Raw genomic sequence first — 24,785 nt, 5'->3', positions numbered from 1 at the left:
GAATGGGTGAACTTAACTCAGATGACCATTGTATCTACTACTGTGGGCAAAAATCCCTTAGAAGAAATGGAGTAGCCATCATGGTCAATAAAAGAGTCTGAAATGCAGTACTTGCATACAATCTCAAAAATGACAGAATGATCTCTGTTCATTTCCAAGGCAAACCATTACATTAATCCAAGTCTGTGCTCCAACCAGGAATGCTGAAGAAGCTGAGGTTTATCAGTTCTATGAAGACCTACAAGACCTTCTAGAACTAACACCCAAGAATGATGTCCTTTTCATTATAGGGCACTGGAATGCAAAAGTAGGAAGTCAAGAAACACCTGGAGTAACAGGCAAATTTGGCCTTGCAGTACAGAATGAAGCAGGGCAAAGTCTCATAGAGTTTTGCCTAGAGAACGCACTGGTCATAGCAAACACACGCTTCCAACAATAGAAGAGAAGATTACACATGGATATCACCAGATGGTCAATACCGAAATCAGATTGATTATATTCTTTGCAACCAAAGGTGGAGAAACTCTATACAGTCAGCAAAAGCAAGACCGGGAGCTGACTATGGCTCAGATCATGAACTCCTTATTGCCAAATTCAGACTGAAATTGAAGAACGTAAGGGAAAACCACTTGACCACTCAGGTATGAACTAAGTCAAATCCCTCACGATTATACAGTGGAGGTGACAAATAGATTTAAGGAATTAGATCTGATAGACAGAGTGCCTGATGAACTATGGACTATGGAGGTTCGTGACATTGTACAGGAGGCAGTGATCAAGACAATCCCCCAAAAAAGAAATGCAAAAATGCAAAATGGTTGTCTGAGGAGGCCTTACAAATAGCTCAGAAGAAAAGAGAAGTGAAAGGCAAAGGAGAAAAGGAAGGATATACCTATCTGAATGCAGAGTTCCAAAGAACAGCAAAGAGAGGTAGGAAAACCTTCCTCAGTAATCAATGCAAAGAAATAGAGGAAAACAATAGAGTGGGTAAGACTAGAGATCTCTTCAGGAAAATTAGAGGTACCAAGGGAAATTTTCATGCAAAGATGGGCACAATAAAGAACAGAAATGGTATGGACCTAACAGAAGCAGAAGATATTAAAGAGGTGGCAAGAATATACAGAAGAACTATACAAAAAAGATCTTCATGACCCAGATAATCACGATGGCATGATCACTCTCCTAGAGCCAGACATCCTGCAATGCAAAGTCAAGTGGGCCTTAGGAAACATCACTATGAACAAAATTAGTGGAGGTGATGGAATTCCAGTAGAGCTATTTCAATTCCTAAATTATGATGCTGTGGAAGTGCTGCACTCAATATGCCAGCAAAGTTGGAAAACTCAGCAGTGGCCACGGGACTGGAAAATGTCAGTATTCACTTCAATCCCAAAGAAAGGCAATGCCAAAGAATGCTCAAAGTACTACACAGTTGCACTCATCTCACACGCTAGTAAAGTAATGCTCAAAATTCTCCAAGCCAGGCTTCAGCAATATGTGAACTGTGAACTTCCAGATGTTCAAGCTGGATTTAGAAAAGGCATAGGAACCAGAGATCAAATTGCCAACATCTGTTGGATCATCAAGAAAGCAAGAGAATTCCAGAAAAACATTTACTGCTGTTTTATGGACTATGCCAAAGCCTTTGACTGTGTGGATCACAACAAACTTTGGAACATTCTTAAAGAGATGGATGGGAATACCAGACCACCTGACCTGCCTCTTGAGAAATCTGTCTGCAGATCAGCAAGCAACAGTTAGAACTGGACATGGAACAACAGACTGCTTCCAAATCGGGAAAGGAATACATCAAGGCTGTATATTGTCACCTGCTTATTTAACTTATATGGCGAGTATATCATGAGAAGTGCTGGACTGGATGAAGCACAAGCTGGAATCAAGATTGCCGGGGGAAATATCAATAACCTCAGATATGCAGATGACACCACCCTTATGGCAGAAAGTGAAGAAGAACTAAAGAGCCTCTTGATGAAAGTGAAAGAGGAGAGTGAAAAAGCTGGCTTAAAACTCAACATTCAGAAAACTAAGATCATGGCATCCAGTCCCATCACTTCATGGCAAACAGATGGGGCAACAGTAGAAAGAGTGGCAGACATTGTTTTTCGGGCTCCAAAACCACTGCAGATGGTGATTGCTGCCATGAAATTAAAAGACGCTTACTCCTTGGCAGGAAAGTTATGAGCAGCCTAGACAGCATACTAAAAAGCAGAGACATTACTTTGCCGATAAAGGTCTGTCTAGTCAAAGCCATGTTTTTTCCAGTAGTCATGTATGGTTGTGAGAGTTGGACCATAAAGAAAGCTGACTGCTGAAGAATTGATGCTTTTGTATTGTGGTCTTGGAGAAGACTCTTGAGAGTTCTTGGACTGCAAGATCCAGCCAGTCCATCCTAAAGGAAATCAGTCCTCAATATTAATTGAAAGCACTGGTGCTGAAGCTGAAACTCCAATACTTTGACCACCGGATGCAAGGAGTCAACTCATTGGAAAAGCCCCTGATGCTGGGAAAGATTGAAGGTGGGAGGAGAAGGGGACGACAGAGGATGAGATGGTTGGATGGCATCACCAACTCAATGGACATGAGTTTGAGTAACCTCCTGGAGTTAGTGATGGACAGGGAGGCCTGGCGTGCAGCAGTTCATGGGATCTCAAAGAATCTGACATGACAGAGTGACTGAACTGAACTGAATCATGTGTAACCAGCAGTCAGATGTACATGTGACAACATGGAGGTGAAACAGGCATCTGAAACTGGAGGGGCAGCCTGGAAGCACTGAAGTCTTATAGGATGTGATGCTATTTACAGGTAGACAGTGTCAACATTGAGTTGGATTGAGTTGAGTTGAAATCTGGGATGCACTGCTGGTGTCTCAGAATTGCTTGTGGGTGATGTGGTCGAACTGATAGACACATTGGACTTGGGCCCAGAATCACCTACATCCATTTTCTTATACTAAATCTGGAAAGCCAGTGTCATTTTAAGTTAGAGCACCTCACGTGGCCCCTCCTAACACCTGTTCTTATAACCATCCTTAAACCCCTCAATTGGCACATGTGGGGACTGGCCACCATTAGTCAGGCCACCTCTAGAACACGCATCCAAGGAGTGGAAATTTGGGGTCCTCATGTAAGAACATGCTTGGCTTGTTGTATGAAGCTGTTTTCCTCTCACATGTGTGGGCCAACTTACATTTCAACAACCACTACTCCACACTTTCCCCAGCAGTTGGTGTTTTGAGAGACTTTAATAGGTGGCTCCTTGGAGCACATACAGTCATACCCTATTATTGTTTTAATGTGCAGGTTCCTGAGTGCAGTGATGTGGGGCAGTTTTCCATTCCTTGACGGTCTCCTTGTATGTGGTCCTTGATGAAATTCCTGCTTATTTGGGTCCATTTCTGTATATTTCTTTTAACTTAGGCATTCTAGAAACTCATATTTTGGCTACTGTTACTCTGATGGTTATCCGTGTCATCCGTATCCTCTCCCACCTGATGGCTTTCAATTCAGCACTCCCAGGGATATCTCTTATGAAGAGTTCTTCATTCTAATACAGCTCGAGATTTCAGCGTCTCTCTTAGACATGGTGTTCGTTAGGAATCCTTCCCCACCACCGTTCATGGAGACACCTGCTCCAGTATCTTGCAGCAGCTCTGCTGTTTGTCTCTCTAAATAGGTCTTCAGCCCATCTGCTCTTGATTTTGGTTCCCATATGAGCTAGGGGTGCAGTTTCAGTTGACTGGGTTCAGATCCCCTGTTGACCACAGAGTGATTGAAATGCCTATCTCTTTGTCACTTCTTTCTATCACCTTTTCTATTACACATGATGCTTCCTGTGGTTAGGGCTTTATTTTTAGGTTCCCTATTCTGTTCCACTAGTCTGCTGGACCATCTCTCTTTCAGTCCAAAAATTTTGTTCTACTATGCTCTAATGTACCCTGGAGAAGAGAATGGCAACCCAATCCAGTATTCTTGCCTGGAGAATCCCATGGACAGAGGATCTGGTGGGCTACAGTCCATGGGTGGCAAAGAGTCAGACACGACTGAGCAACTAAGCAAGCAGGCAGGCCGTTTTTATATCTTCACAACTTGCAGAGCTAGGCCTCACACACTGTTCTTTTACAAGGTACCCTTGCCATCCTTGAAATGTCTGCTTCATTATACATTTTACAGTGGCGTTATTGAGTTCCCCAGATGTCCACCCTGGATGTGGTGACATACGTTTTCATTCTGCACATTATTTTGAGTAGAATGGATATTTATATTCTTTTTTCAAACCCCTAGTGTGGTGTATTTTCCCATTTATTTATATCTTTAATGTCCTTCAAGACCGATTTATAATTTTTTCCACTGAGGTCTTGTATATCCTTTTGTTGTATACCTTTCTAAATGTCAGATAGATTCCAGGTATACCCTAATTTTTGATGCAACTGTCAATGGCTCTCATACAGTTTTATGAGAAAGTAATTGATATGAGAAAGTAATTGATCTTTTTTGGCCGAGTTGCAAGGCATGTGTGATCTTGGTTCCCTTACCAAGGATCAAACCCCCATCCCTTGCCTTGGCAGGCAGATGCTTGATCCCTGGACCACAGGGAAGTCTGCAATGGAGTTTTAAAATTGGAATTTGTCTCAAGTCATCGTGGTCTCTTGTTAAACCTCTAAATGTATCTGTATAAACTCTTGAATTTTTCTACATGCAGAACTTTTATGAAGAGAGATCACTTTGTTTTTTCCCCTCAATTGTTATATCTTTTACCAATATTTATTGACTTGCTGGGGTGGAACCTATGCTACTCCATTAAGTATGATGTTTTCTAAAGACACCCTTCATCGTTTTAGGGAATTTCTCTTTTATTTCCAATGCACTGTGAATTTTATCACAAAGGCATTTGAAATCACCCAGTGTTCATTTTTTCATCTCTAGAGATTTAATTAGTAAATCAGGGACAGTAGCCACGCCACATATTGTGTATTTCCACAGAGGAAACGTAACCTAAGTAATTGATTATGCAGGTGCTGAAAGGCCAGTAAAGCCTGTCAAACAGGGAACACTCTCTTAGTTTTGGACCACTCTAATATAAGCTCCCAACTTGATATTTTTCAAATCTTTTACATATATAGATACATATTTTCTTTGAGATACAGGTATAACATTGTGTTAGTTTCAGGTGTATAATATAATGATTTAATATATGTACATATTGCAAAATGATCACCAAATATGCCTAATTAACATTTATGTCTATAAGGCTAAAATATTTTTCTTGTGATGAGAAATTTTAAGATCTAATCTTTTAGCAACTTTCAAATATACAGTACAGTATTGTTAACTGTATTAGTGTCCTTAATATTTCAAATATAGTCACCATGATGTACAGTACATGTCCATGACTTATTTATTTTATTCCTGGGTATGTGTACCTTCTGATCATTTTTGCCCATTTTTGCCAATGACCCCGCTCTCTATCTCTGAGAACCACCAGTTATTTCTCTGTATCTATGACCTTATAGTGTTTGTTTTTTTTTTTCAGTTTCACCTACCTGTGAGATCATACAGTCTTTTTCTTCCTCTGTCTAACATAGTTCATTACCCTAATGCCCTGGCATACCATCCATGTATTGTAAAAGCAGGATTTCTTTCTCTTTTATAGCTGAAGAATGATCACGAGTATGCACACACCGCGGTTTCTTTATTCATTCACTCATCATTGGATATGGAAGTTGTTTCCATGTCTTTGCTACTGTACATAACACTTCCAAGAACAAAAAAATTTGCTGTTTTCATTTTCTTTAAAGGCCCAAAAGTGAAAGTGCTTGAGGTTCTATTTCAGTTTTGAGGAACCTGCAGAGCGTTCCCATAGTGGCCGCACCAATTCAATTCCCACCAGCAGTGCCCAAGCGGCCCTTTACCCCACGTCCTCAGCAACACGCTTGTTTCTTGTTCCTTGACCGTCCCAGCTTGGCCTTTGCTAGACGCCGGCCGCTGTGAGGTGTGCCGCACGGCCCTCGGATCCCGGCCTTCTCCAGCGCCTGCTTGTCCAGCAATGTTCCCGCAACAGCCGAGGAGCGAGGGGGAGAGCCCGTCCCCGCTTGTTCACCTGGACCCTGGGCAGGGCCGGTCCTGGGTTCTGTGGAGCCTGACATTGACTCAAGCGTTCAGATGCCTCCTTCGGCAAAACAGTGGTGTCACTGAATACAGTACAGACATGGCTCCCAAATACACAATGTGACCCCCAGGTCCGGGTGGCCCTGAAGTGTTTTCAGGGACTGAGAACAAAGCAAATGTGTGAACAAAGAAGCTGCCATATCTGCTATCAATCAGAGAATTCCAACAATTCATGAATCTGTGAGCCAGGAACTGTGGATGAAGGCCAAATATATATTTCCTAAAAGTCTCAATATCACAGGCACCTCACATCCGAGTTTCTTTCGAAATGAGAAACCTATGTAATCAATCACAAAACATAAAATGCTGAAAACCAAAAGATAAGACATTTATTGCAGACTATTTTTCTTTCTTCCTTTTTTTTTTTCAGCCATGACCTAGGCCTTGTGGGGTCTTAGTTCCCAGACCAGGGATTGAAGTTGGGCCAGAGGCAGTGAGAGTGCAGAGTCCTAAGCACTGGGCCACCATACCATTTTTCTCAGGAGCCAGGTACCCGTATTACACCTGCATAGCACCTGTTCCCCACACTTTTGGCCTGATCCTCTTTGATTGCCTCTTTTTAGGAGAATAGTCATGTATATTAATTAACATGAGTGTTATACTAATAAAGTGTTAGTCAGCCCTGTCTGACTTTGCAATCCCATAGACTGTAGCCTGCAAGGGTCCTCTGTTCATGGGATTCTCCAAGCAAGGATACTGGAGTGCATGCCATTCCCTTCTCCAGGGGATCTTCCTGACCCAGGGATTGAACCCTCGTCTCCTGCACTGAGGGCAGATTCTTTACCATCTGAGCTAGCAGGGAAACCCATTATATGAAGAAATAAGATTAATCGTATTATATCTAAAATAGAATAGAAAGAAGATACAGTATTTTGCCTGGCATAGTTGATTGATGGACATCTCTGTTTCTGTAGTTTAAGAAAGTAAACAATACATTAACATTTCTATCTAACTATAAAAGACACTTTCCGTCAGTCCCAGAGCTTGTCCCTGAAAGGGTCTAAACGTTTACGCTCGTAGTCAAACTTGCGAAACTTAAAGAATTTTTTCCCGAAAGAGCAGTAAGTTCACAGGTTGTTTCCACACATGACTTAAGCCTTCATGTGGCTTTGAAAAGAAGGCCATCCAGAGTGAGGGGTCATGAACGGTGTTTCTGTGTGAGGTCTAGACTTCAGGGTCCCAGCTGAATGGGGCAAAATTCTTCCTTTACCACCCCATTTGGCGTGGGCCTGTGTCCCGGTCGGCTGGTCCCACAGAACCTCAGATCCATGAAGACCCTCAGCCCGTGTGCCCTGTTCTGAAAACCCCTCTGGGCAAAGGAGCTTTTCACCCTCAGCTTTCCTTCCTGGGTTCCACCCTCCACCGTGTGTGACTCTTCCAGCCCAAGTATGAACGGTTTTGAGAAATTTTTCAATATTCTTTTCCAGAAAGTCCAGCGTTTCTCTCTTGCAGGATCGGTCCCACCCGAGGACCAGGGCTGGACCCCGTTTGTCTTTTCTGGTTGCGCCGGCCGCTGGGCGGTCCCACCGTGGCCCGAGCATCACTGGACGGGTGGGCATGTCAGAGCCACGTGCGGTGAAGCCTCTCGGCCTCTGGGGGCCTCAGGATCTCCCCCTGCGGGAGGGGTACGGGGTGTGGGGTGGGACCTCCTGATTTCCCAGGGACGCCCCTCCTCCACGGCCTTGGGCCTCCAAGTTCCCCTTCTGTGCCTGCCCTCGGCTCTGTCTCCGTCACCCTCTGGCTTCCTGTTGGGGCTTCCTCGTTCCCTCCCCACATTCGGGGCGCTTCCCTCCCCAGCAGAGGGACCCGAAGCGGCTCTGTGCTGGCGGATGCCGACATGGTGCCCCTGCTGCTGCTGCTGTCCCTGCTGTGGGGGGGTGAGTGGGGGAGGGGTGGGGGACGGGGGCACGGCTGGGGGAGGGGGGCACGCTTGGTGGGGGGGGGTGGAGCTGCCGCTGAGCCTCTGTGTCCCCCAGGGTCCCTGCAGGAGCTTCCAGGGTTCGAGCTCCGAGTGCAGGAATCCGTGACAGTGCAGGCGTGCATGGACGTCCGCGTGTCCTGCTCCTTCTCCCACCCCTGGAGTTCGGGGTATTGGTCTGCTGAGCCCTTCATCTACTGGTTCCGGGAAGGAGACAAGCCACAGAATGTTGCTGTGGCCACAAACGACCGAAATAAACCAGTGAAGCCAGAGACCTGGGGCCGATTCCTCCTCGTCGGTGACCCCAGGAGCAGGGACTGCTCCCTGAGCATCAAAGAGGCCAGGCTGAGCGACTCAGGAGCCTACTACTTGCGAGTGGAGAGAGGACCTAATGAGAAATATAGTTACCTTGATAAGAAGCTGAATTTGCAGGTGACAGGTATGAGAGGGGGCCCAGGAGAGGACCCTGGCACGTGGAGGCGCCTGTGTTAGAAGAGGAACAGGGTATAGGAGCCCTTGCTGCTCCAGGTTCTGGGGTTTGAGGGTTCAGGAGAGACCCAGGACCGGGGCTGAGCTGTGGCCGTGAGGCACTGGTCCCTCTGAGGGTCCCCCTCTGGGTGCCCATACCCCTGCGTCCATGCATCTGCCTCTGTCACCCCCTTGTCCCAACAGAGAAACCCAACATCCAGTTTGTGGAGCCTCTGGAGTCTGGCCGCCCCACACAGCTGACCTGCAGCCTGTCAGTAGCCTGTGCTCGGGGACACCCTTTCCTGTTCTCCTGGGCGGGGGACGCCCTTGATGAGATGGACCCAGGGACCCTCCACTCCTCGGAGCTCATGCTCACCCCCAGGCCCCAGGACCACGGCTCCAACCTCACCTGTCAGGTGACACTGCAGGGAGCGCAGGTGACCCTGGAGACAACCGTGCGGCTCAACGTCTCCTGTGAGTGCGGAGGGCCGGCGGGGTCCCGGGGGGCGGTGTGCATGCGTGTGTGTGTGTGTGTGCGTGTGTGTGTGCATGTGTGTGTGCAGAGGGAAGGCCAGCCTGCTCTTCCATAGGTCTGAGCCCTGGGAGCTGAGGTGGGGAGGGCCGTGAAGGACACCACCCCCTTCCTGCTTTCCCTCCTGGGTGCTGGTCAGTTTGCACCCCACTCCTCCCTCTGCAGCGAGCCCATGTCTTTCTGCCCCAGATGCTCCGAGGAACGTCCGCATCAGCCTCTCCTTCAGAAATGTCACAGGTAAGACAGGACCTCTCCTCTCCAGGGCTGGGTCCTGCCCCTGGGACCGCCTCCAAGGGGTGGCGGGGTGAGCTTGAGTGTGATCAGATGTGTGAAGAGCAAGGAGACAACCACCACCCCGCCCCACCTCCCATGCACTAGACCACACACACATGCAATACACACATAGACTCACACACACAGGCACACACACATACAGTACATACGCATGAACATACACTGAGACACACACAGAAACGCCCATACACACAGGCACATACACATCACACATTCACACATATACACAGAGATATACCCACAGCTCAGGCACCCATCACGAACACATAGACACATGGGCATACACATGTGCACTCATGCACACATACACACAGTCACACACACATACACCCCACACATTTACACACTCACACACCCTGTTCAAAGCCCATTTCCCTTCACCACAGTTCTATTATGTGGTTTTCTTCCACAAAAGCCTCCTTACTCTCATCTCCTGCTGCCTTCACTGAATCAACTTCTCAAGCCTTGAGGCTCTGGGTTTTCTTTCCACCAAACAGCCCAGGCCTGTTGCATTGATACACCAAGCCTCCCCTGAAGATAGGAGGCCCAGACATGTTGGCTCAGCCTGCTTAGGGTGGGAAGGTTCAGCCCTGGGACCACAGGGAACCCAGCTGGCTGGATGGGGAGGAGAGAGTGAGGCCAGGAGATCCTGGGAAGGAGGGAGGAGGAGACCTCTGCCTCCCCCAGCTCTCCCGCTGTGCTTTCCCCCAAAGCACTCAAGATTCTGCAGGACACCTCGTCTTTTCTCATCTCAGAGAGCCAGGCGCTGCGGCTGCTGTGTGTCGCTGACAGCAACCCCCCTGCACAGCTGAGCTTGTTCCAGACGTCCCCAGCCCTGGAGGCCGCCCCCATCTCCAGCACCGGGGTCCTGGCGCTGCCTTATTTAGGAAGTGCAGAGACAGAGTTCACCTGCCAGGCTCATAACCGGCTGGGCTCCCAAAATACCTCCCTGAGCCTCATCATGGTCTGTGAGTGTGGGGGCCCCTGGGGACAGGATGCCGGGGTTCCAGGGAGGGGAGAGGCACCCCTGATCCCTCCCATGTCTCCCCACAGCTCCCCCGCAGCTGCTGGGCCCCTCCTGCTCCCAGGAGGACGAGGGTCTGCGCTGCAGCTGCTCCTCCAGAGCCCGGCCGGCCCCCTCCCTGCGCTGGCGGCTGGGCGAGGGGCTGCTGGAGGGGAACTTCAGCAACGCCTCCTTCGAGGTCAGCTCCAGCTCCGCCGGGCCCTGGGCCAATGGCTCCCTGAGCCTCCGCGAGGGGCTCAGCTCCGGCCTCAGCCTCAGCTGTGAGGCCCTGAACGTCTATGGGGTCCGGAGCGGGTCTGTCCTGCTGCTGCCAGGTCAGGGGTCTGTCCGGGGGAGAGGCTTAGAGGGGCAGGAGCAGGAGTTATGATCCTAGAAGATGATGCCTGGGGGAGAGGGGCTGGAGTTGGGACAGAGTGTGCTTGCTAGGACAGGGGGCTCCCTCTCAGGCCTGAAGAGGCTCTCCAGAAAGTTCTGCAAGGAGGCGGGAGGGCAAGAGCCTGAATCTTGGGAGCGCGGTCATCTCCTGGCCATCTTCCCCCAGGGAGACCTGCATTCCTGGTTCTTGGGGCTCTTGGAGGCGCTGGTGCAGGGGCCCTGCTGTCCACATGCTTGTGTCTCCTTTTGTTTTTCATGTAAGTCTGTGTTCTGGGGACGTATACGGAGGGGTGTGGTAGGGAGTGTGGAAAGCCGTCCCTTAATCCCAGAAATGCGGAGAAGCGCAGACTGGATTCAGAGGGGGGTTACAGCCTGAGCGAGATGTAATTCCCATGCATTAAAGTGTACAGTTCATTGGTTTTTAGTCTATTCAGAGCTGCATGTCTATGACAATGATTTTGACAGAATTTTTGCATTAGCCCCAAATGAAAGGGAAACCAAAAGGGAATCCGCATCCCTGGTCATCCTCTCTGTTCCACCCTCTGCCCTAGGCTGTTTCCCGTCTCTCTAGAGTTGTCTGGTTTGGACATTTCGAGTAAGCGCAATCATAAAATGTGTGGTCCCATGTGACCGACTTCTCTCACTTTGCGTGATGTTTTCAAGGTTCATGCATGGCAGTCCTTCACTCCTTTTTTTAAAAAAAATAGTTCATTAATTTTTGGCCGTGCTGGGTCTTGGTTGCGGTGCACAGACTTCTCATTGCCCTGGCTTCTCTTATTGCAGAGCGCAGGCTCTAAGGTGTGCGGGCTTCCAGAATTGCAGCTCGAGGGCTCTAGAGCGCAGGCTCAGTAGCTGTGGCCCATCGGCTTAGGTGCTCAGAGCCACATGGAATCTTCCCAGACCACGGGATCGAACCTGTGTCCTTTGCATTGGCAGGGGAATTCTCATCCCCTGCACCACCAGGGACGTCTCCTTCATTCTTTTTTATCTTAAAAAAATGCTCCCTTGGATGAGTGGAGCACATGCTACTCATCCATTCATCCATTGATGGACATTTGGATTGTTTCCACGTCTTGGCCACCATGTGTCAATAATAATGACATTCATGGACAAGTTTGTAAGTCGAGTCTCTAGTGATGGAAATTCAGTCTTGGCCACAGTCCTGGTCATCCAAGAAGATAAAGCGCTTACTTCCGCATCAGGAAGGCCTCTGAAGGTGTTTCAGGGTCTGGGTGCCCGAGCCGTCGTACTGGGGGCGGTGGGGGGCAGCTTGCCCACCTTTGTCTGAGCCGCCCTGACTGCAGTGCACCGGTTTCTTCTCTTAGAGTGAAAGCCTGCAGAAAGCAGGCAGCCACGAGACCGGAGGGTGTGGATGATGAAGACCCTGTCATGGGTACCGTCGCCTGGGTGAGTGATGCGGGCGTCTTCTCCGGCCGTGGGGGCCCCAGGCATGTCCATTCGGCAGATTCAGGCTAAGTCTGTTGGTAGTTCCTGCTCCTGCCTGCTCCCCCAGGCAGACACCTGGGAGCTGGCTTCCCTTCTGTTCTTCCGCTTCATCTCCCAGGCCCAGGGATCCTCTGCTGACCACTGAGCCTATTCACTTCTTTACTGGATACAGGCTGCTAGAACTACCTCCCCCTAAACCAGTACTTTCCAGCCATTCTGGAGTCTCAAAGCTCTTGTTTGCTCCCACTACTTAGAGAATCAAGTCATAATCGTTGGTCTGATACATGATGTCTTTCCTGGGGTCTCCCCTGACGGCTGCTCCAGCCACTGGTCCTGCCCTAGGGTCTAGCTACACTGGCCTTCTCCCTGTGTCCAGAGAGATCCATTCCCCTATGATTTGGAGCCTTTGAATTATACAGTTCCTTCTACCTGAACTAGGCTTCCTTGGTAGCTCAGATGGTAAAGAATCCACCTGCAATGCGGGAAACCTGGATTCGATCCCTGGGTTGGGAAGATCTCCTGGAGAAGAGAATGGCTACCCACTCCAGTATTCAGTCCATGGGGCTGCAAAGAGTCGGACACGACTGAGCAACTTTCCCTTCACTACCTGAGCTGCCCTCCCTTTCCCAGTTCAACCATCCACCCCGCCGCCTCCTGCCAGCTGCAAGGTCAACATCTCTTACTCTGGGAACCTTTGTCTTCTCCCTTCCTGTCAGGGTCCATCCCTTCCTTCTCTCCACCCACTGAGTCCTGTGTCCATCCCTGACACAACATCACAGAACGTCACTGCATTGACCTGTCTCCACCTTCTCATCGTATTTGTAAAGTCCTTGAGAACGAGGGCTGTAATTTTTTCTCTCACTCCCATCCCTGTCCAGCAAGACCTCTGTTCCCTTTTTAAAAATTGGGCGTGTGTTGCCCTAAATGGATTTATCCAAAATGCTTTGTTCATCACTGAGCTAGTATCAATGGAACAAGCAGTATTCACTTTTACTTACTCATCGTTACACATGATATGATAAACACGTGTAAACCTGCCACCCAACCTGAGACTTAAAACACTGATGATAACTTTCATCTTCCTTCTACTCTGACCCGCCCCCAGTAACCACTGCTCTGAACCTTTTGTTGCTGGTGTTACCACATATATGTTTACCCAAAATATACACTCTTCAGTTTAATTGCTTCTGAACCTACAAAGGGTGCCATGTGCCAGGTACTCTTCTTGGACTTGCTTTGTAGATACATTCTTACATAGCAAAGACTCATTCATGTTTTTGCACAAAGTTGCAGTTTCCCATTGTATAATGATGCGTTTTATGATTATGTCTATTATCCAAGCTCCTATTGATGGACACTGGAGTTGTTTCCTGGTGTTGCAATTACGAACATTCTTTATTCGTGTCTCTTTGTATTCACATGTGAGAGTTTTCCTTTAGTGTTACTTAGGAATTTAATTAAGTTCCTTTTTAGAAGATCATGACAAATATTTTCCAAAGCAACTGTGTTCACTCATACTGTCATCTATGCCTATCAGATTCTCTTAATCTACAATCTCTAAAACACTTGGTTTTCTCAATTTTTTTTTTTCCGGTCATCTCACATTCTCACTATGGTGTTGATTTGCATTTCCTTAGTTACCAATGAAGATGAAAATCTCTCAACAGCTTCAGTGGCATATGAACATCTTTTCTATAAAATGCCTGTTCCCACTGACAGCCCATTTTCCTACTGAATGTTTGTCTTTTTCTTATTAAATTTGTTTGAGAGCTTTATACATTTTTATGCTTTTAAAAGATTATGTACATTGTAAATATCTTCTCCCAGTGAGTATCTTGTACTTTACCTTTTTAAAGGTGACGTTTGATGATGATAAGTTCTTAATTGTAATAAGAACTTTGGGGTTAAAGAAATTGTTTCCCATCTTAAGATGTAGAAAGATATTCAAGGATAGTTTCTACTAAAAGTTTTCTGTTTTCCTTTTGACATTTAAAGACTTCATCTACAGGAAGTTGATTTTTCTGTGTGGTGTACAATGTTGACCTATATATGTTCCTTCTTTTTTTGCAAAATAGTCCTTCACTTCCTCCCCTGTGGATCTGCCGTTCATCAAAATTCCACATGTGGGTGGTCCTCTTTCTGTGACCTCTCCTATTCCAATGATCAATTTTCTTGTCCTTGAGTCAGAACTGTGTCTACATTCAACAGAGTCTATAGGCTCAAAAATAAGTCCTGGTATCTGATAGAGCAAGGCCTTCTCCTGAACCTTCTTTCAAAGTTGTCTTGACTATTCTTGGACCTCTGCCATTCTATTTAAATGTTAAAATCAGTATGTCAAGTTCCCCAAAATACTCCTGTTGGAATTTTGATTGGAATTGCATTGAACCTATAGGTCAATCCAGGAAGAGTGTATTTGTTTGTGAATTCAAGTCTTCTAATCCAAGAGGACAGATTATCTCTATTCATTTAAGTCTTTTTAAAAAATGTTTTCAAGAAAGATGGAGAATTCCTTCACACAGATCTTGGTCATCTTTTGCTATTTTTTTTTCTTCCTAAATACTAGTTATTGTTACTACTATACATGCATTTTCTGACTGCTCATTGCTGTATGCAGAATGAGAAAAAAAAATTTTTAAGTGTGAGGGTTTATTTTTGTAATTTTAAAAAATCTCAAATTGGTCTTGAGTGTCATTTAGAATCTTGTTGCTTGGGTAGCTGGAAAATTCTTATATCTTACTTGTAACCCTCCTTTTTCAGAGATAAAGTTACCATCTGAAAAATTTGTGATATTCTTGCTTTTAACTGTCATGGCTTGTATAGACAGTCTTCATCAGGGTAAGGAAGTTCTTTTCTATCACTAAATAACTTTAAGTTTATATCATAAATCTCAGTTGAACTTTTCAGATACATCTACTGATATGATTTTCCCCATAATCCGTTTCCAGTGGTGAGAAAAACAGTTCAACATTTTCTATTTTGAAACTAGCATTCCTGAGAAAAGATGAAATTGTTCACAGTGAGTGTTTTTTTTCTTTTTCTAAAACTCTAGTAGATTCAGTTTGCTAATTTTTTTTTTTCATTTATTTTTATTAGTTGGAGGCTAACTACTTTACAATATTGTAGTGGTTTTTGCCATACACTGACATGAATCAGCCATGGATTTACATGTATTCCCCATCCTGATCCCCCCTCCCACCTCCCTCCCCATCCCATCTGCATCTCCCCACCTAGATGTGCAGATCCTGCACAGTAGCTTGTTCTAATGTAACAGTATTTGATACCACCATTGAGCAGGGGCTAATGTTTTGTTGAGCACTTTTGCGTCTGTATGCAAGAGTAAAATGGACTTCTGTCTTCCTTTCTCCTCTTGTTGTTTCCTTGTTTGGGTACCAAGATAATATTGAGGAATTGTAGAATCTTCCCATTTTTTTCTATTAATATTATCTGAAAGAGGGTGTATAAAATTGAAATGATCTGTTTCTTGAATGATTAGTAAGCATCACTTGTATAACCCACCTGGGTCTGCCCTTGTCTTTATATGTGCTTTTTCTAACTCAGTCATTTTGTGTGTCCGTTAGTGAGATAACAGTTTGTTCATTTCATCTAAGTTTTATAATTTGTTGACAAAAGGTTATGAGTAGTATTCTCTTAATTGCATACTGTTTAATTAGGATTAATTCCCCTTTGGGAGCTTCCCTGGTGACACAGGTGGTAAAGAATCTGCCTGAGATGCGGGAGACCCGGGTTTGATCCCTGGGTTGGGAAGATCCCCTGGAGAAGGAAATGGAACCCCACTCCAGTATTCTTGCCTGGGAAATCCCATGTGACAGAGGAGTCTGGTATGGCTATACTCCATTGAACTCTGGCAAAAGAGTTTGTCAGATAGGACTTAGCAACTAAGCAACAACAACTTAGCTTGTTAATATATAGCATTCTTCTTTCACTATAAAAATGTTTATGGATAAATTTCTCTCAAAACACCACTTTAATTTCACCTCACACATTTTGAAATGTGTTATTTTAGTATCCTTCAGTTCTAAACATTGCTAAAACCCTATTGTGATTTCTTTTGGAATCTTAAATTATTGGGGATTTAAAAAAATTCAAATGTAGGGGACTTCCCTGGTGGTCCAGTGGCTAAGACTCTGAGCTCCCAATGAAGGGGGCCCAGGTTTGATCCTTGGTCAGGGAATTAGATCCTACATGCTGCAGCTAGGACCCAGTGCAGCCAAATAAATAAATCAAAAAAAAATTTTAATACAAAAAAAATCCAAATGTATGGGAATTTTAAAACATCTTTCCATCCTTAAATTCTAATTAAATTGAGTTTTGTCAGAGTACATTGTTTTGATGACACCTACTTTTTAACTTTGTTGAGACTTTATCTGTGACCTGGTTATGTGAAGAATTTCTGTAAATAGTTCCTATATGCTTAAGAAAAATACATATTTTCATTTCATAAATTCCAACTAAGGTCAATAGGCCAGTGTGTGTTCATTGTATTGTTCAAATCCAAATCTTTACTAATAGGTCTTCCTGAACTATCATTATTTGAACTCTTATGATAGTTTACTTGTCAATTTTCTCCTGGAGGTCTATCAAATTTATTTCTTACAGATGATGTACTTTTAAATTTAAAGTGTAGCGTTCAGAAGTAGCATATCTTCTCACATTTAACCACACCTGTGATTGTCTCTGTCCCTACTAATACTTTTTGTTTCAAATCTGTTTGGATAGATCTTAAGATAGACACACCACTTGGTCCTTGGTTAGTTAGATATCTGGTATTTTTCCATCCTTTCCTCTCCCCACCCACCTCTAACACTTTTTTTTTAAAATGCTTTAGCAATGATTCTTTTGAATAGTTGACTAGATTTGTTTTTTCTTAATTTTATTTATTATTTTGGCTGTGCTGGGCCTTCGCTCTGCACAAGCTTTTCTCTAGCTGTGGCCAGCAAGGGCTCCTCTCTCGTTGTGGTGCACAGGCTTCTCATTGCGATGGGTTCTCTTGTTGTGAATCTTGGCCTCTAGAGCACAGGCTCAGTAATTCTGGCGCATGGGTTTATTTGCCACAAGGCATGTGGGATCTGCCTGGACTCAGGGATCGAACCCGTGTCTCCTACATTGGTAAGCAGATTCTTTACCCCTGAGCCACCAGGGAAGCCCTATAACAAGGTATTTGAAAATCCAATTTGACATCCTCGGTCGAGTTCACGCTATTTGTATTTATTGTGGTTCTTGATATACGTGGATTTCTTTGTGCTATTTTAACTTCTCCTTTTGCTTGGTTCCATTTTTTTTTTCAACATTTCATATTCTCGTCTCTTATTAAAAAAAAATGTAACATCTCTGTCTTACACCTAACAAAAGGAACTCGAGTGCTTTCATATCGTTTGGTGTCCCCTCCATTAACCTTTTACGGCCATGCTGGTTCTTTCTCTAGATCTCCAGTTTTCATTCTGCATGATTATGAACACACTCACCATTTTTCTATTCTCTGGTCATTTTTTAAAAAAAATACACAGCTACACATTTTACTGAGGTAATCTGATCACGTTGGTATCTTATATTCATCGCGTGTGGTTTTTCAGTTTTCTTACTTTTATTTGCATTTTTTATATTTGAGTTCTGTCTCCTAACGTGTTTGTAGCTTGGGATTTCCTGTATTGAGGCTTGTATCTGAAATATTTTTATGCCCCCACAGTTGAATTTCATTTGGTAGCCTCTCAGTCCCAGGATCAAGGTGGTTTTCTTTTGATACTCTGAACACTTGATTCACTGTTTCCTGTGCCCGGTATCCCTGTTAGAGGTCTCAGGTCTCACACATTGGCAGGTAATCCACTCATTCTCCTTGAAAACATTTGCATGTTTCTCCTTGGTTTTGACAGTCTTAAGATGAACTGTACTTTCTTTGGTTGTGGGCCTTTCCTTGTCTTTTTTCTTGTGTTTGCGAGGTACTTTGTGCTGACGTGGTTCAGTTTTTCTGTGATTCTGACAATTTTATCACCACTATTTTTGTCCAAATATCTCTTCCTCTTTGGGTTTCATTTTTATCTCATCTGGGGACTCCTGGGGCTTCCCTGGTGGGTCAGTGGTTAAGACTCCATGCTCCCAGTGTAGAGGCACAGGTTTGATCTCTGGTCAGGGAACTAAGGTCCCACATGTTGGTGGTGTGGCCCCCCCAAAAAGTATGTCATTTGGGGACTATTACAATCTGAATGTTGAGATTTTCTATTTCCTTCGCCATTCATAACTTTTATTTTCGTGTGTTCTGTTCTTCATCCTCCCCTGCTTCTTTCTGTGGGAGACTTCAAACGTTCTTCTAGCTCCCTGATGTACTTCAGTTGTATTCATTCTATTCTTCATCCCACCATTGGATTCTTCCTATTTTTATATCTCAGACATCATATTTCCACGTTTTATGGAACTGTACACACATTTCCTTTTTATGTAACTTACATGATTACATAACTTCTTGTTCTACATTTTATGTACATAATTACTGATGTGTATAATTTTCTTTTCTTCCTCCCAGTCTTACTGAGATATATTGGACATATAGCATTGTATAAGTTTAAGGTGTACAGAATAATGATTTGATTTACATACATCATGAAATGACTAGCCCAGTAAGTTTAGTGAACATCCATCATCTCATACAGATAAAAAATTAAAGAAATAGAAAAAAATATTTTCCTTGCGATGAGAACAGTTAGGATTTACTCTGAATAACTTTCATATATAACATACAGCAGGGTTAATTCTAATGATTGCATTCTAAATTACCTCTCTAGTACTTATTTATCTTATAACTGGCAGGTTGTACCTTTTGACCACCTTCATTCAGTTTCCCCAGCCCCACCTTCTGCCTCTGGTAACCACATATCTGATCTCTTTTTCTTGTTTGCTTGTTTCTTCATTTTTGAAGTATAAGTGATTGGATATTTCTGTTTCAAAATGATCACCATGCTGTCTAGTTACAATATGTCACCATTTGGAAATATTACATCGTTACTGAGTGATGTACATAATTTCTTTTCCTGTTGCTTTTTTTTTATTTGGAGGATAATTGCTTTACTATGTTGTGTTGGTTTCTGCCATTTAACAACGTAAATCAGCCACAAGTGTACATGTGTCCCCTTCCTCTTGAAGCTTCCTGCCACCCCCCCCCCACCCCATCCCACCCCTCTAGGTGGTCTCAGAGCACCAGGTTGAGCTCCCTGGGTTATACAACAACTTCCCATTTGCTATCTAGCTTACATATGATAATACATAGAGAGAACAGACTCGTGGACACTGCTGGCGAAGGAGAGGTTGGGAGGAATTGAGAGAGCAGCGTAATTTCTTATTCTCACGTTCACGATGTAACGTCAGCACTTACTCCTCTTAGTGCATTTATCATGCTTAGTTTAAAACTCTTGATCAAAGTGTTCTAATACTTGTTCTTTGAAGGTCCATGACATTCCCAGCCTCCTTTGCTTGGTTTTTCTTCCAGGGCATTTACACTTTCTAGGTGCTCAGCCCTCTGACCTGGGAGGGGCATCTTCCCCTGGGATGTTAGCTTTCTGGTCTGGACCATTGATTGGGTGAAGGTGAAGGGCAGATGCTGGCCTATGTAGGCTCAAAGGAGCGACGGGGACCAGTTGCAGCGTGGAGTGCCCCGAGCACCAAGACCACTCTCCATCAGTCCCACTTCCTGTCCCCCCCACCCCTGAAAAGGCAGTGTAAGTCACCCCTTTGCCTTCAACCTCCAGGAGAAGGAGCTTTGGGTTTTGATCCAAAACCTCTGTGGATTTGATCCACCAGACTCTGGAGTTTGCCAAGAAGAAAGGGAGGACAAGAGTCCCAAAGGCCAGTGAGGCTCCACGGCGGCTCTCCTTGTCTTCACCCCAGGGAGCCCTCGGTGCTCACCCAGCTCTCACCTCTGCTCGCTTGCACATCGCCGTCTGGTCCACGCTCTCCGAATTCTGCAGACAATGACTGTCCCAAGGCGAGGGTGGAGGAGAGAAGGGAGCAGAATTGAAGCACATCTGAGGGAACCTGTTCTTCCTCTCTTCAACAAGCCAGCTTCCCTAGCCCTGGGCTATAGCATGTCACTTCCCAGGCCCCATGTGTTCAAATTAGCTTTTACTTCCCCCCAGGAACCTCAGGGTGATCAACTGATTAATGAATCCATTGACAGTTGATTTATAAAATTTTGTCATCCTGTAGTTCCATCTATAGTTTTTGATTGTTGGATCTTGGTGAGCAGAGCCAGTGGTACGTGTGAATTCACTATCTCGACAGGAACCCTGATAGAGCTTTGTTTTCCCCATTATGTTGTTGTCGCTGCTCAGCTGCGAAGTCGGGTCAGGCTCTTTGCAGCCGCATTAACCGCAGCACGCCATGGCCTGTCCTCCAGTTTCCCGGAGTCTGCTCAAATTCATGTCCATTGACTCAGTGGTGTTATCTAACTGTCTCATTCTCTCCCCCGACTTCTCCTTTTGGCTTCAATCTTTCACAGCATCAGGGTTTTCTTCTCGATAAGTCAGCTCTCTCAACCTTTCTGTAACTTTGATACTGTAGGCAGAATAGTAAAGCAATGAGCTGCATGGTCCCTGGAGTTCATCCTCCTGTGTCCAAGTTCTGGATTCAACCACCTCCAAGCTGTGTGACTTTGGACAAGTTAGTTAACCTCTCTGCTTCTGCATTTTCTCTTCTGGAAATGAGACTGTCGCTATGCTGGTACCTGTTTCATTGGGTTGTGACAAGAAGTGCTTAGAAATATGCCTAGGTCATGGGAAATTGCTTACCACTCTTACCTAATGTTACTATTCCCCTCTCTAATGAGGAACTGGGCATGCAGGCAGGTATTTGGAGCAGTTTCACTTCCCCATATGTCCTCATTTGAAAGAACACCACTTAGTGGCACCTAGCTCATAACCAGCACTCAGCAAAAGGGTGCTGGATGAAGGAATGAACATAGTGCTTTCTCTTGTTTATCCATCTGAGCTGCATCTTGTCTTATGTGTGCTCAGCCACCTAATCGTGTCTGATTCTTTGCAACCCCACGGACTGTAGCCCACCAGGCTCTTCTGCCCATGGTATTTCCCAGGCCAGAATACTGGAGCAGGTTGCCATTTCCTACTGCAGGGGATCTTCCTGACCAGGGATGGAATCTGTGTCTCTTGCACTGGCAGGCGGATTCTTTACTTACTAGCATGAACTGGGAAGCCCATGTTATCTTCTGAGGATCAATTCAATCCCCTTTTGATATATGGTAAGGCTATTAACAGACATATGTTCTTATTTCTCCCGCTTTGGCTATAGAAGGGCCAATACACCTAGCTGTTTTGTCATTTCATCTTGCTCATGCCTAATATGGACAGTTCTGTCTAGATATGCTATTTTTTTTCTGAGGTTGTGGAACCATTTTTTCCTAACCTGGAATTCTTTTTTGTTTTCTTTATAAGCTACTATTTGAAGGCTAATGTTTCTGTCAACACACTTGTCTATAGCATGATGGTGTAGGTGTGTGTGGACAGACTTAGAGAAAAGAGAATGGCACACCAATGTCTGGGTACCCTCTCTTTTGGGAGACTTGGGTCCTGCTTTATTTTCATTTTTGTTTTATGGAACCTAGGTCCAAGATCCAGAATTGCTGTCTCTTCTGGTTTCTGCACAAGCTAGTTCATTAAGTCACACCGGAGTTAGAAATTAGCTGTGTTTACTTGTCTCTAATCCAGTCCTCCTCGCCGACTGCAAGCTGCCTGAGGTCAGGGTCTATGTCTGTTTTCTCACACTGCTCCTTTGGCCTCTCACCCAGGACTTGGTACAGGGTACACTGTCAAGAAAACAGCAGGCCTGGGTTTGAATCCTGGCTCTGCCATCCACTCTACGAGTGACCTTGGGCAAGTTACTTCACCTCTCCCCCACCTCAATTTTCCTACCTGTAAAATGGGAATAATAAGAATATCACTCCTACTGGGTTTCTGTGAAGGTTAAATAGGATTCATAAGCCCGCAATATGGCCCAGTCAGTCTTGACAAAATTGTAAACGAATGAGTGAGTATTTGAGTTCACAAGAAGCATGTGAGGAATAAGAAGATGAATGAATCAATGTCCTATCTGCTGAACTTTCCTTAGGGAATCATATCTGCTTACTCCTTCTCTGACTCCTTTTTCTCCCTTTTACTCAGGGTTCCAGGCAAAAACCTCGCTCAGACAGCCCCCCCGACCAGACAGTGCTGTCCCCTGCAGAGGACGACCCACCCCCAGGGGAACAGGAAGAGCTCCATTATGCCTCCCTCAGCTTTCATGAGATGACATCTCGGGAGCCTCAGGACCAGGAGGCCACCAGCACCGAGTACTCCGAGATCAAAACGAGCTAATGAGGACGCATCCAGACCTCGGTCCCAGCTGGGGGAGCCACAGCCCCTGTGGGGACAAGGAGAGGTCAGGGACTAGCTGATGAAGCCTTGGTGGCAATATCTAACTACTGTATGAGTGTCCCCAGGTAGAGCAGGAAGAAGACAGGTGACGGGATTAGAGACACTTAGGCTCACAGGCAGGCTCCAGCACTTCCTGAGGCATCGTCATCAAGCGACTCGGTCCACCTCGCTGTCTCGGGTTTTCTGTTCTGTAAGTCAGAGATCATGTGTCTTACCTCCCAGTTGGTGAACATTAAAAAAAGATCATATCAAAAGAATAAAGGGGAAAAACCTCAAAGGAAAAAAAGGAAGAACCTATTAAAAGCAACGAACAGAGGTCCCATCACATGGCGTGTGTGTAGTGTCTGCTGCTTCCTCTTCCTGAACAGAAAGGTTCTCCATCAAGTTCTTCTGAGGGTGACTAGTGTTGATGCGAAACAAGTAGACAGCCAGCTATTTCTCAGCAAAGGTGGGTTTAATTTGGCATTAGCCCAGAATTGCAGCTTGGGGTCTGCAACAATGCAGAGCCATGAGCAAGTTCCAATTCAAGGAGGGAAGGAGACCGCTTTTATAGAGGGGCAGAGGAAGTGGAGGGCTAGCGGAAACAGTGAGTCCATGGCTATTCATTGGCTGAGTCCTTTCCAGGAAGGAGGGCGTCTTCCTTCTTCCTGTTGGGCTCTGGCATCATCACAGCCAGTGAGAGCTTCCCCTTCTGGACTCTGAGGCTTCCGTTTATTCATTTTTTACACCAGGAACAGAGGACAGAGTGGCAACTTATTGATGTCATTCTCCATCCCAGAACTCTTTGGAGTCTCCCCAGGGAAAGACTAGTCCCTCAGCCTGGCATTCAGTTCATAATACAGCATCTTATAATCTCTCTGGGGTTATCTCCTTGCCTCACGTTTATCCGTCAATTCTTACAGCATATTTCCTCACCCACTGACCTCCAGTCCCTTCCCTATTTCATTTATAGACCCTAGAGGGATTTTTCCAACAGCCAGAGAGCTGACCCCAACTCTCCTGAACAAACCTATTCCCTTCTTAGCACCATGCTAGAACTGTCTATAGAGAGTTGGATTATAAAGAAAGCTGAGCACCAAAGAATTGATGCTTTTGAACTGTGGTGTTGGAGAAGACTCTTGAGAGTCCCTTGGACTGCAAGGAGATACAACCAGCCCATCCTAAATGAGATCAGTCCTGGGTGTTCACTGAAAGGACTGATGCTTAAGATGAAACTACAATACTTTGGCCACCTGATGTGAAGAACTGACTCATTGGAAAAGACCGTGATGCTGGAAAAGATTGAAGGCGGAAAGAGAAGAGGATGACAGAGGATGAGATGGTTGGATGGCATCACCAACTCAATGGACATGAGTTTAAGCAAACTCTGGGAGTTGGTGATGGACAGGGAAGCCTGGCATGCTGCAGTCCACGGGGTCGCAAAGAGTCGGACGTGACTGAGCAACTGAATTGACTGACTGACTGACAGCCTCACTGCTATCTACTCACCCACCCTCTCCTCTTGGTTCATTCTTCCTTATGCCTTCCAGGCTGGTTCATACAAATGTCTTTGCAATTTGAGATCTCTTTCCTGGAGGTCATGCTGCCTGGCTTTCATCCATTTCCACCATCTCATCCTTCAAACCTGAGTTCATGGACAGATTTGGATCTTCAGTGAAGAAAAAGCTCATACTCCCCCTCCTCTAAAATTGAATTAATTTTTAAAGGAAAAAGCACTAATGCAAAAATTTCACCAGCACCTGTGTAGTGTGAGTGCCTAACAAAAAGCTTAAGCTTTTTTGAATATAAATGCCTGATGTTAAACTTTTGATTGCCCAGGCATCCATTTCAGAGACATCCAGCCCAAATAATTCATCTCGAATAAACATATTGACAGCTATGACTTTAAAGAGCCAGGTGGCCCCACCCATGAAGTTCCCTTTTAAAGATTTTTTTTTTTTGATGGGGACAATTTTAAAAGTCTTTATTGAATTTGTTACAACATTGCTTCTGTTTTATATTTTGGTTTTTGGCCACAAAGCATGTGGGATCTTAGCTCCCTCACCAGGGATTGAACCCCCACACACCCTCCACCCTGCATTGGAAGGAGAAGCTTTAACCACTGGACCAC

At 45.2% G+C, this 24,785-nt stretch overlaps 1 protein-coding gene across 2 annotated transcripts; it reads left to right on the top strand.

Annotated features, from left to right (window-relative positions):
* The first annotated feature begins 7,908 nt into the window (after window positions 1-7,908).
* SIGLEC5 (sialic acid binding Ig like lectin 5) lies at window positions 7,909-23,000 on the top strand. Of its 2 annotated transcripts, none has more exons than XM_070451619.1 (9): window positions 7,909-8,065; window positions 8,165-8,545; window positions 8,779-9,048; window positions 9,296-9,343; window positions 10,156-10,368; window positions 10,454-10,738; window positions 10,966-11,056; window positions 12,125-12,206; window positions 22,424-23,000. In XM_070451619.1, exons 1-9 carry the CDS (start codon window positions 8,026-8,028, stop codon window positions 22,613-22,615), a joined length of 1,602 nt encoding a protein of 533 aa, XP_070307720.1. In that variant the 5' UTR covers window positions 7,909-8,025; the 3' UTR covers window positions 22,616-23,000. The 2 variants fall into 2 exon arrangements, with proteins under 2 accessions (XP_070307720.1, XP_070307719.1); XM_070451618.1 differs by having other exon boundaries at window positions 7,910-8,065; window positions 10,114-10,368.
* The last annotated feature ends 1,785 nt before the right edge of the window (window positions 23,001-24,785 follow it).

This window comes from Odocoileus virginianus, chromosome 20 (genome assembly GCF_023699985.2).
Source record: "Odocoileus virginianus isolate 20LAN1187 ecotype Illinois chromosome 20, Ovbor_1.2, whole genome shotgun sequence".
NCBI classification, from domain to species: Eukaryota; Metazoa; Chordata; class Mammalia; order Artiodactyla; family Cervidae; genus Odocoileus; species Odocoileus virginianus.
This window is presented reverse-complemented; position numbering and strand designations above follow the sequence as displayed.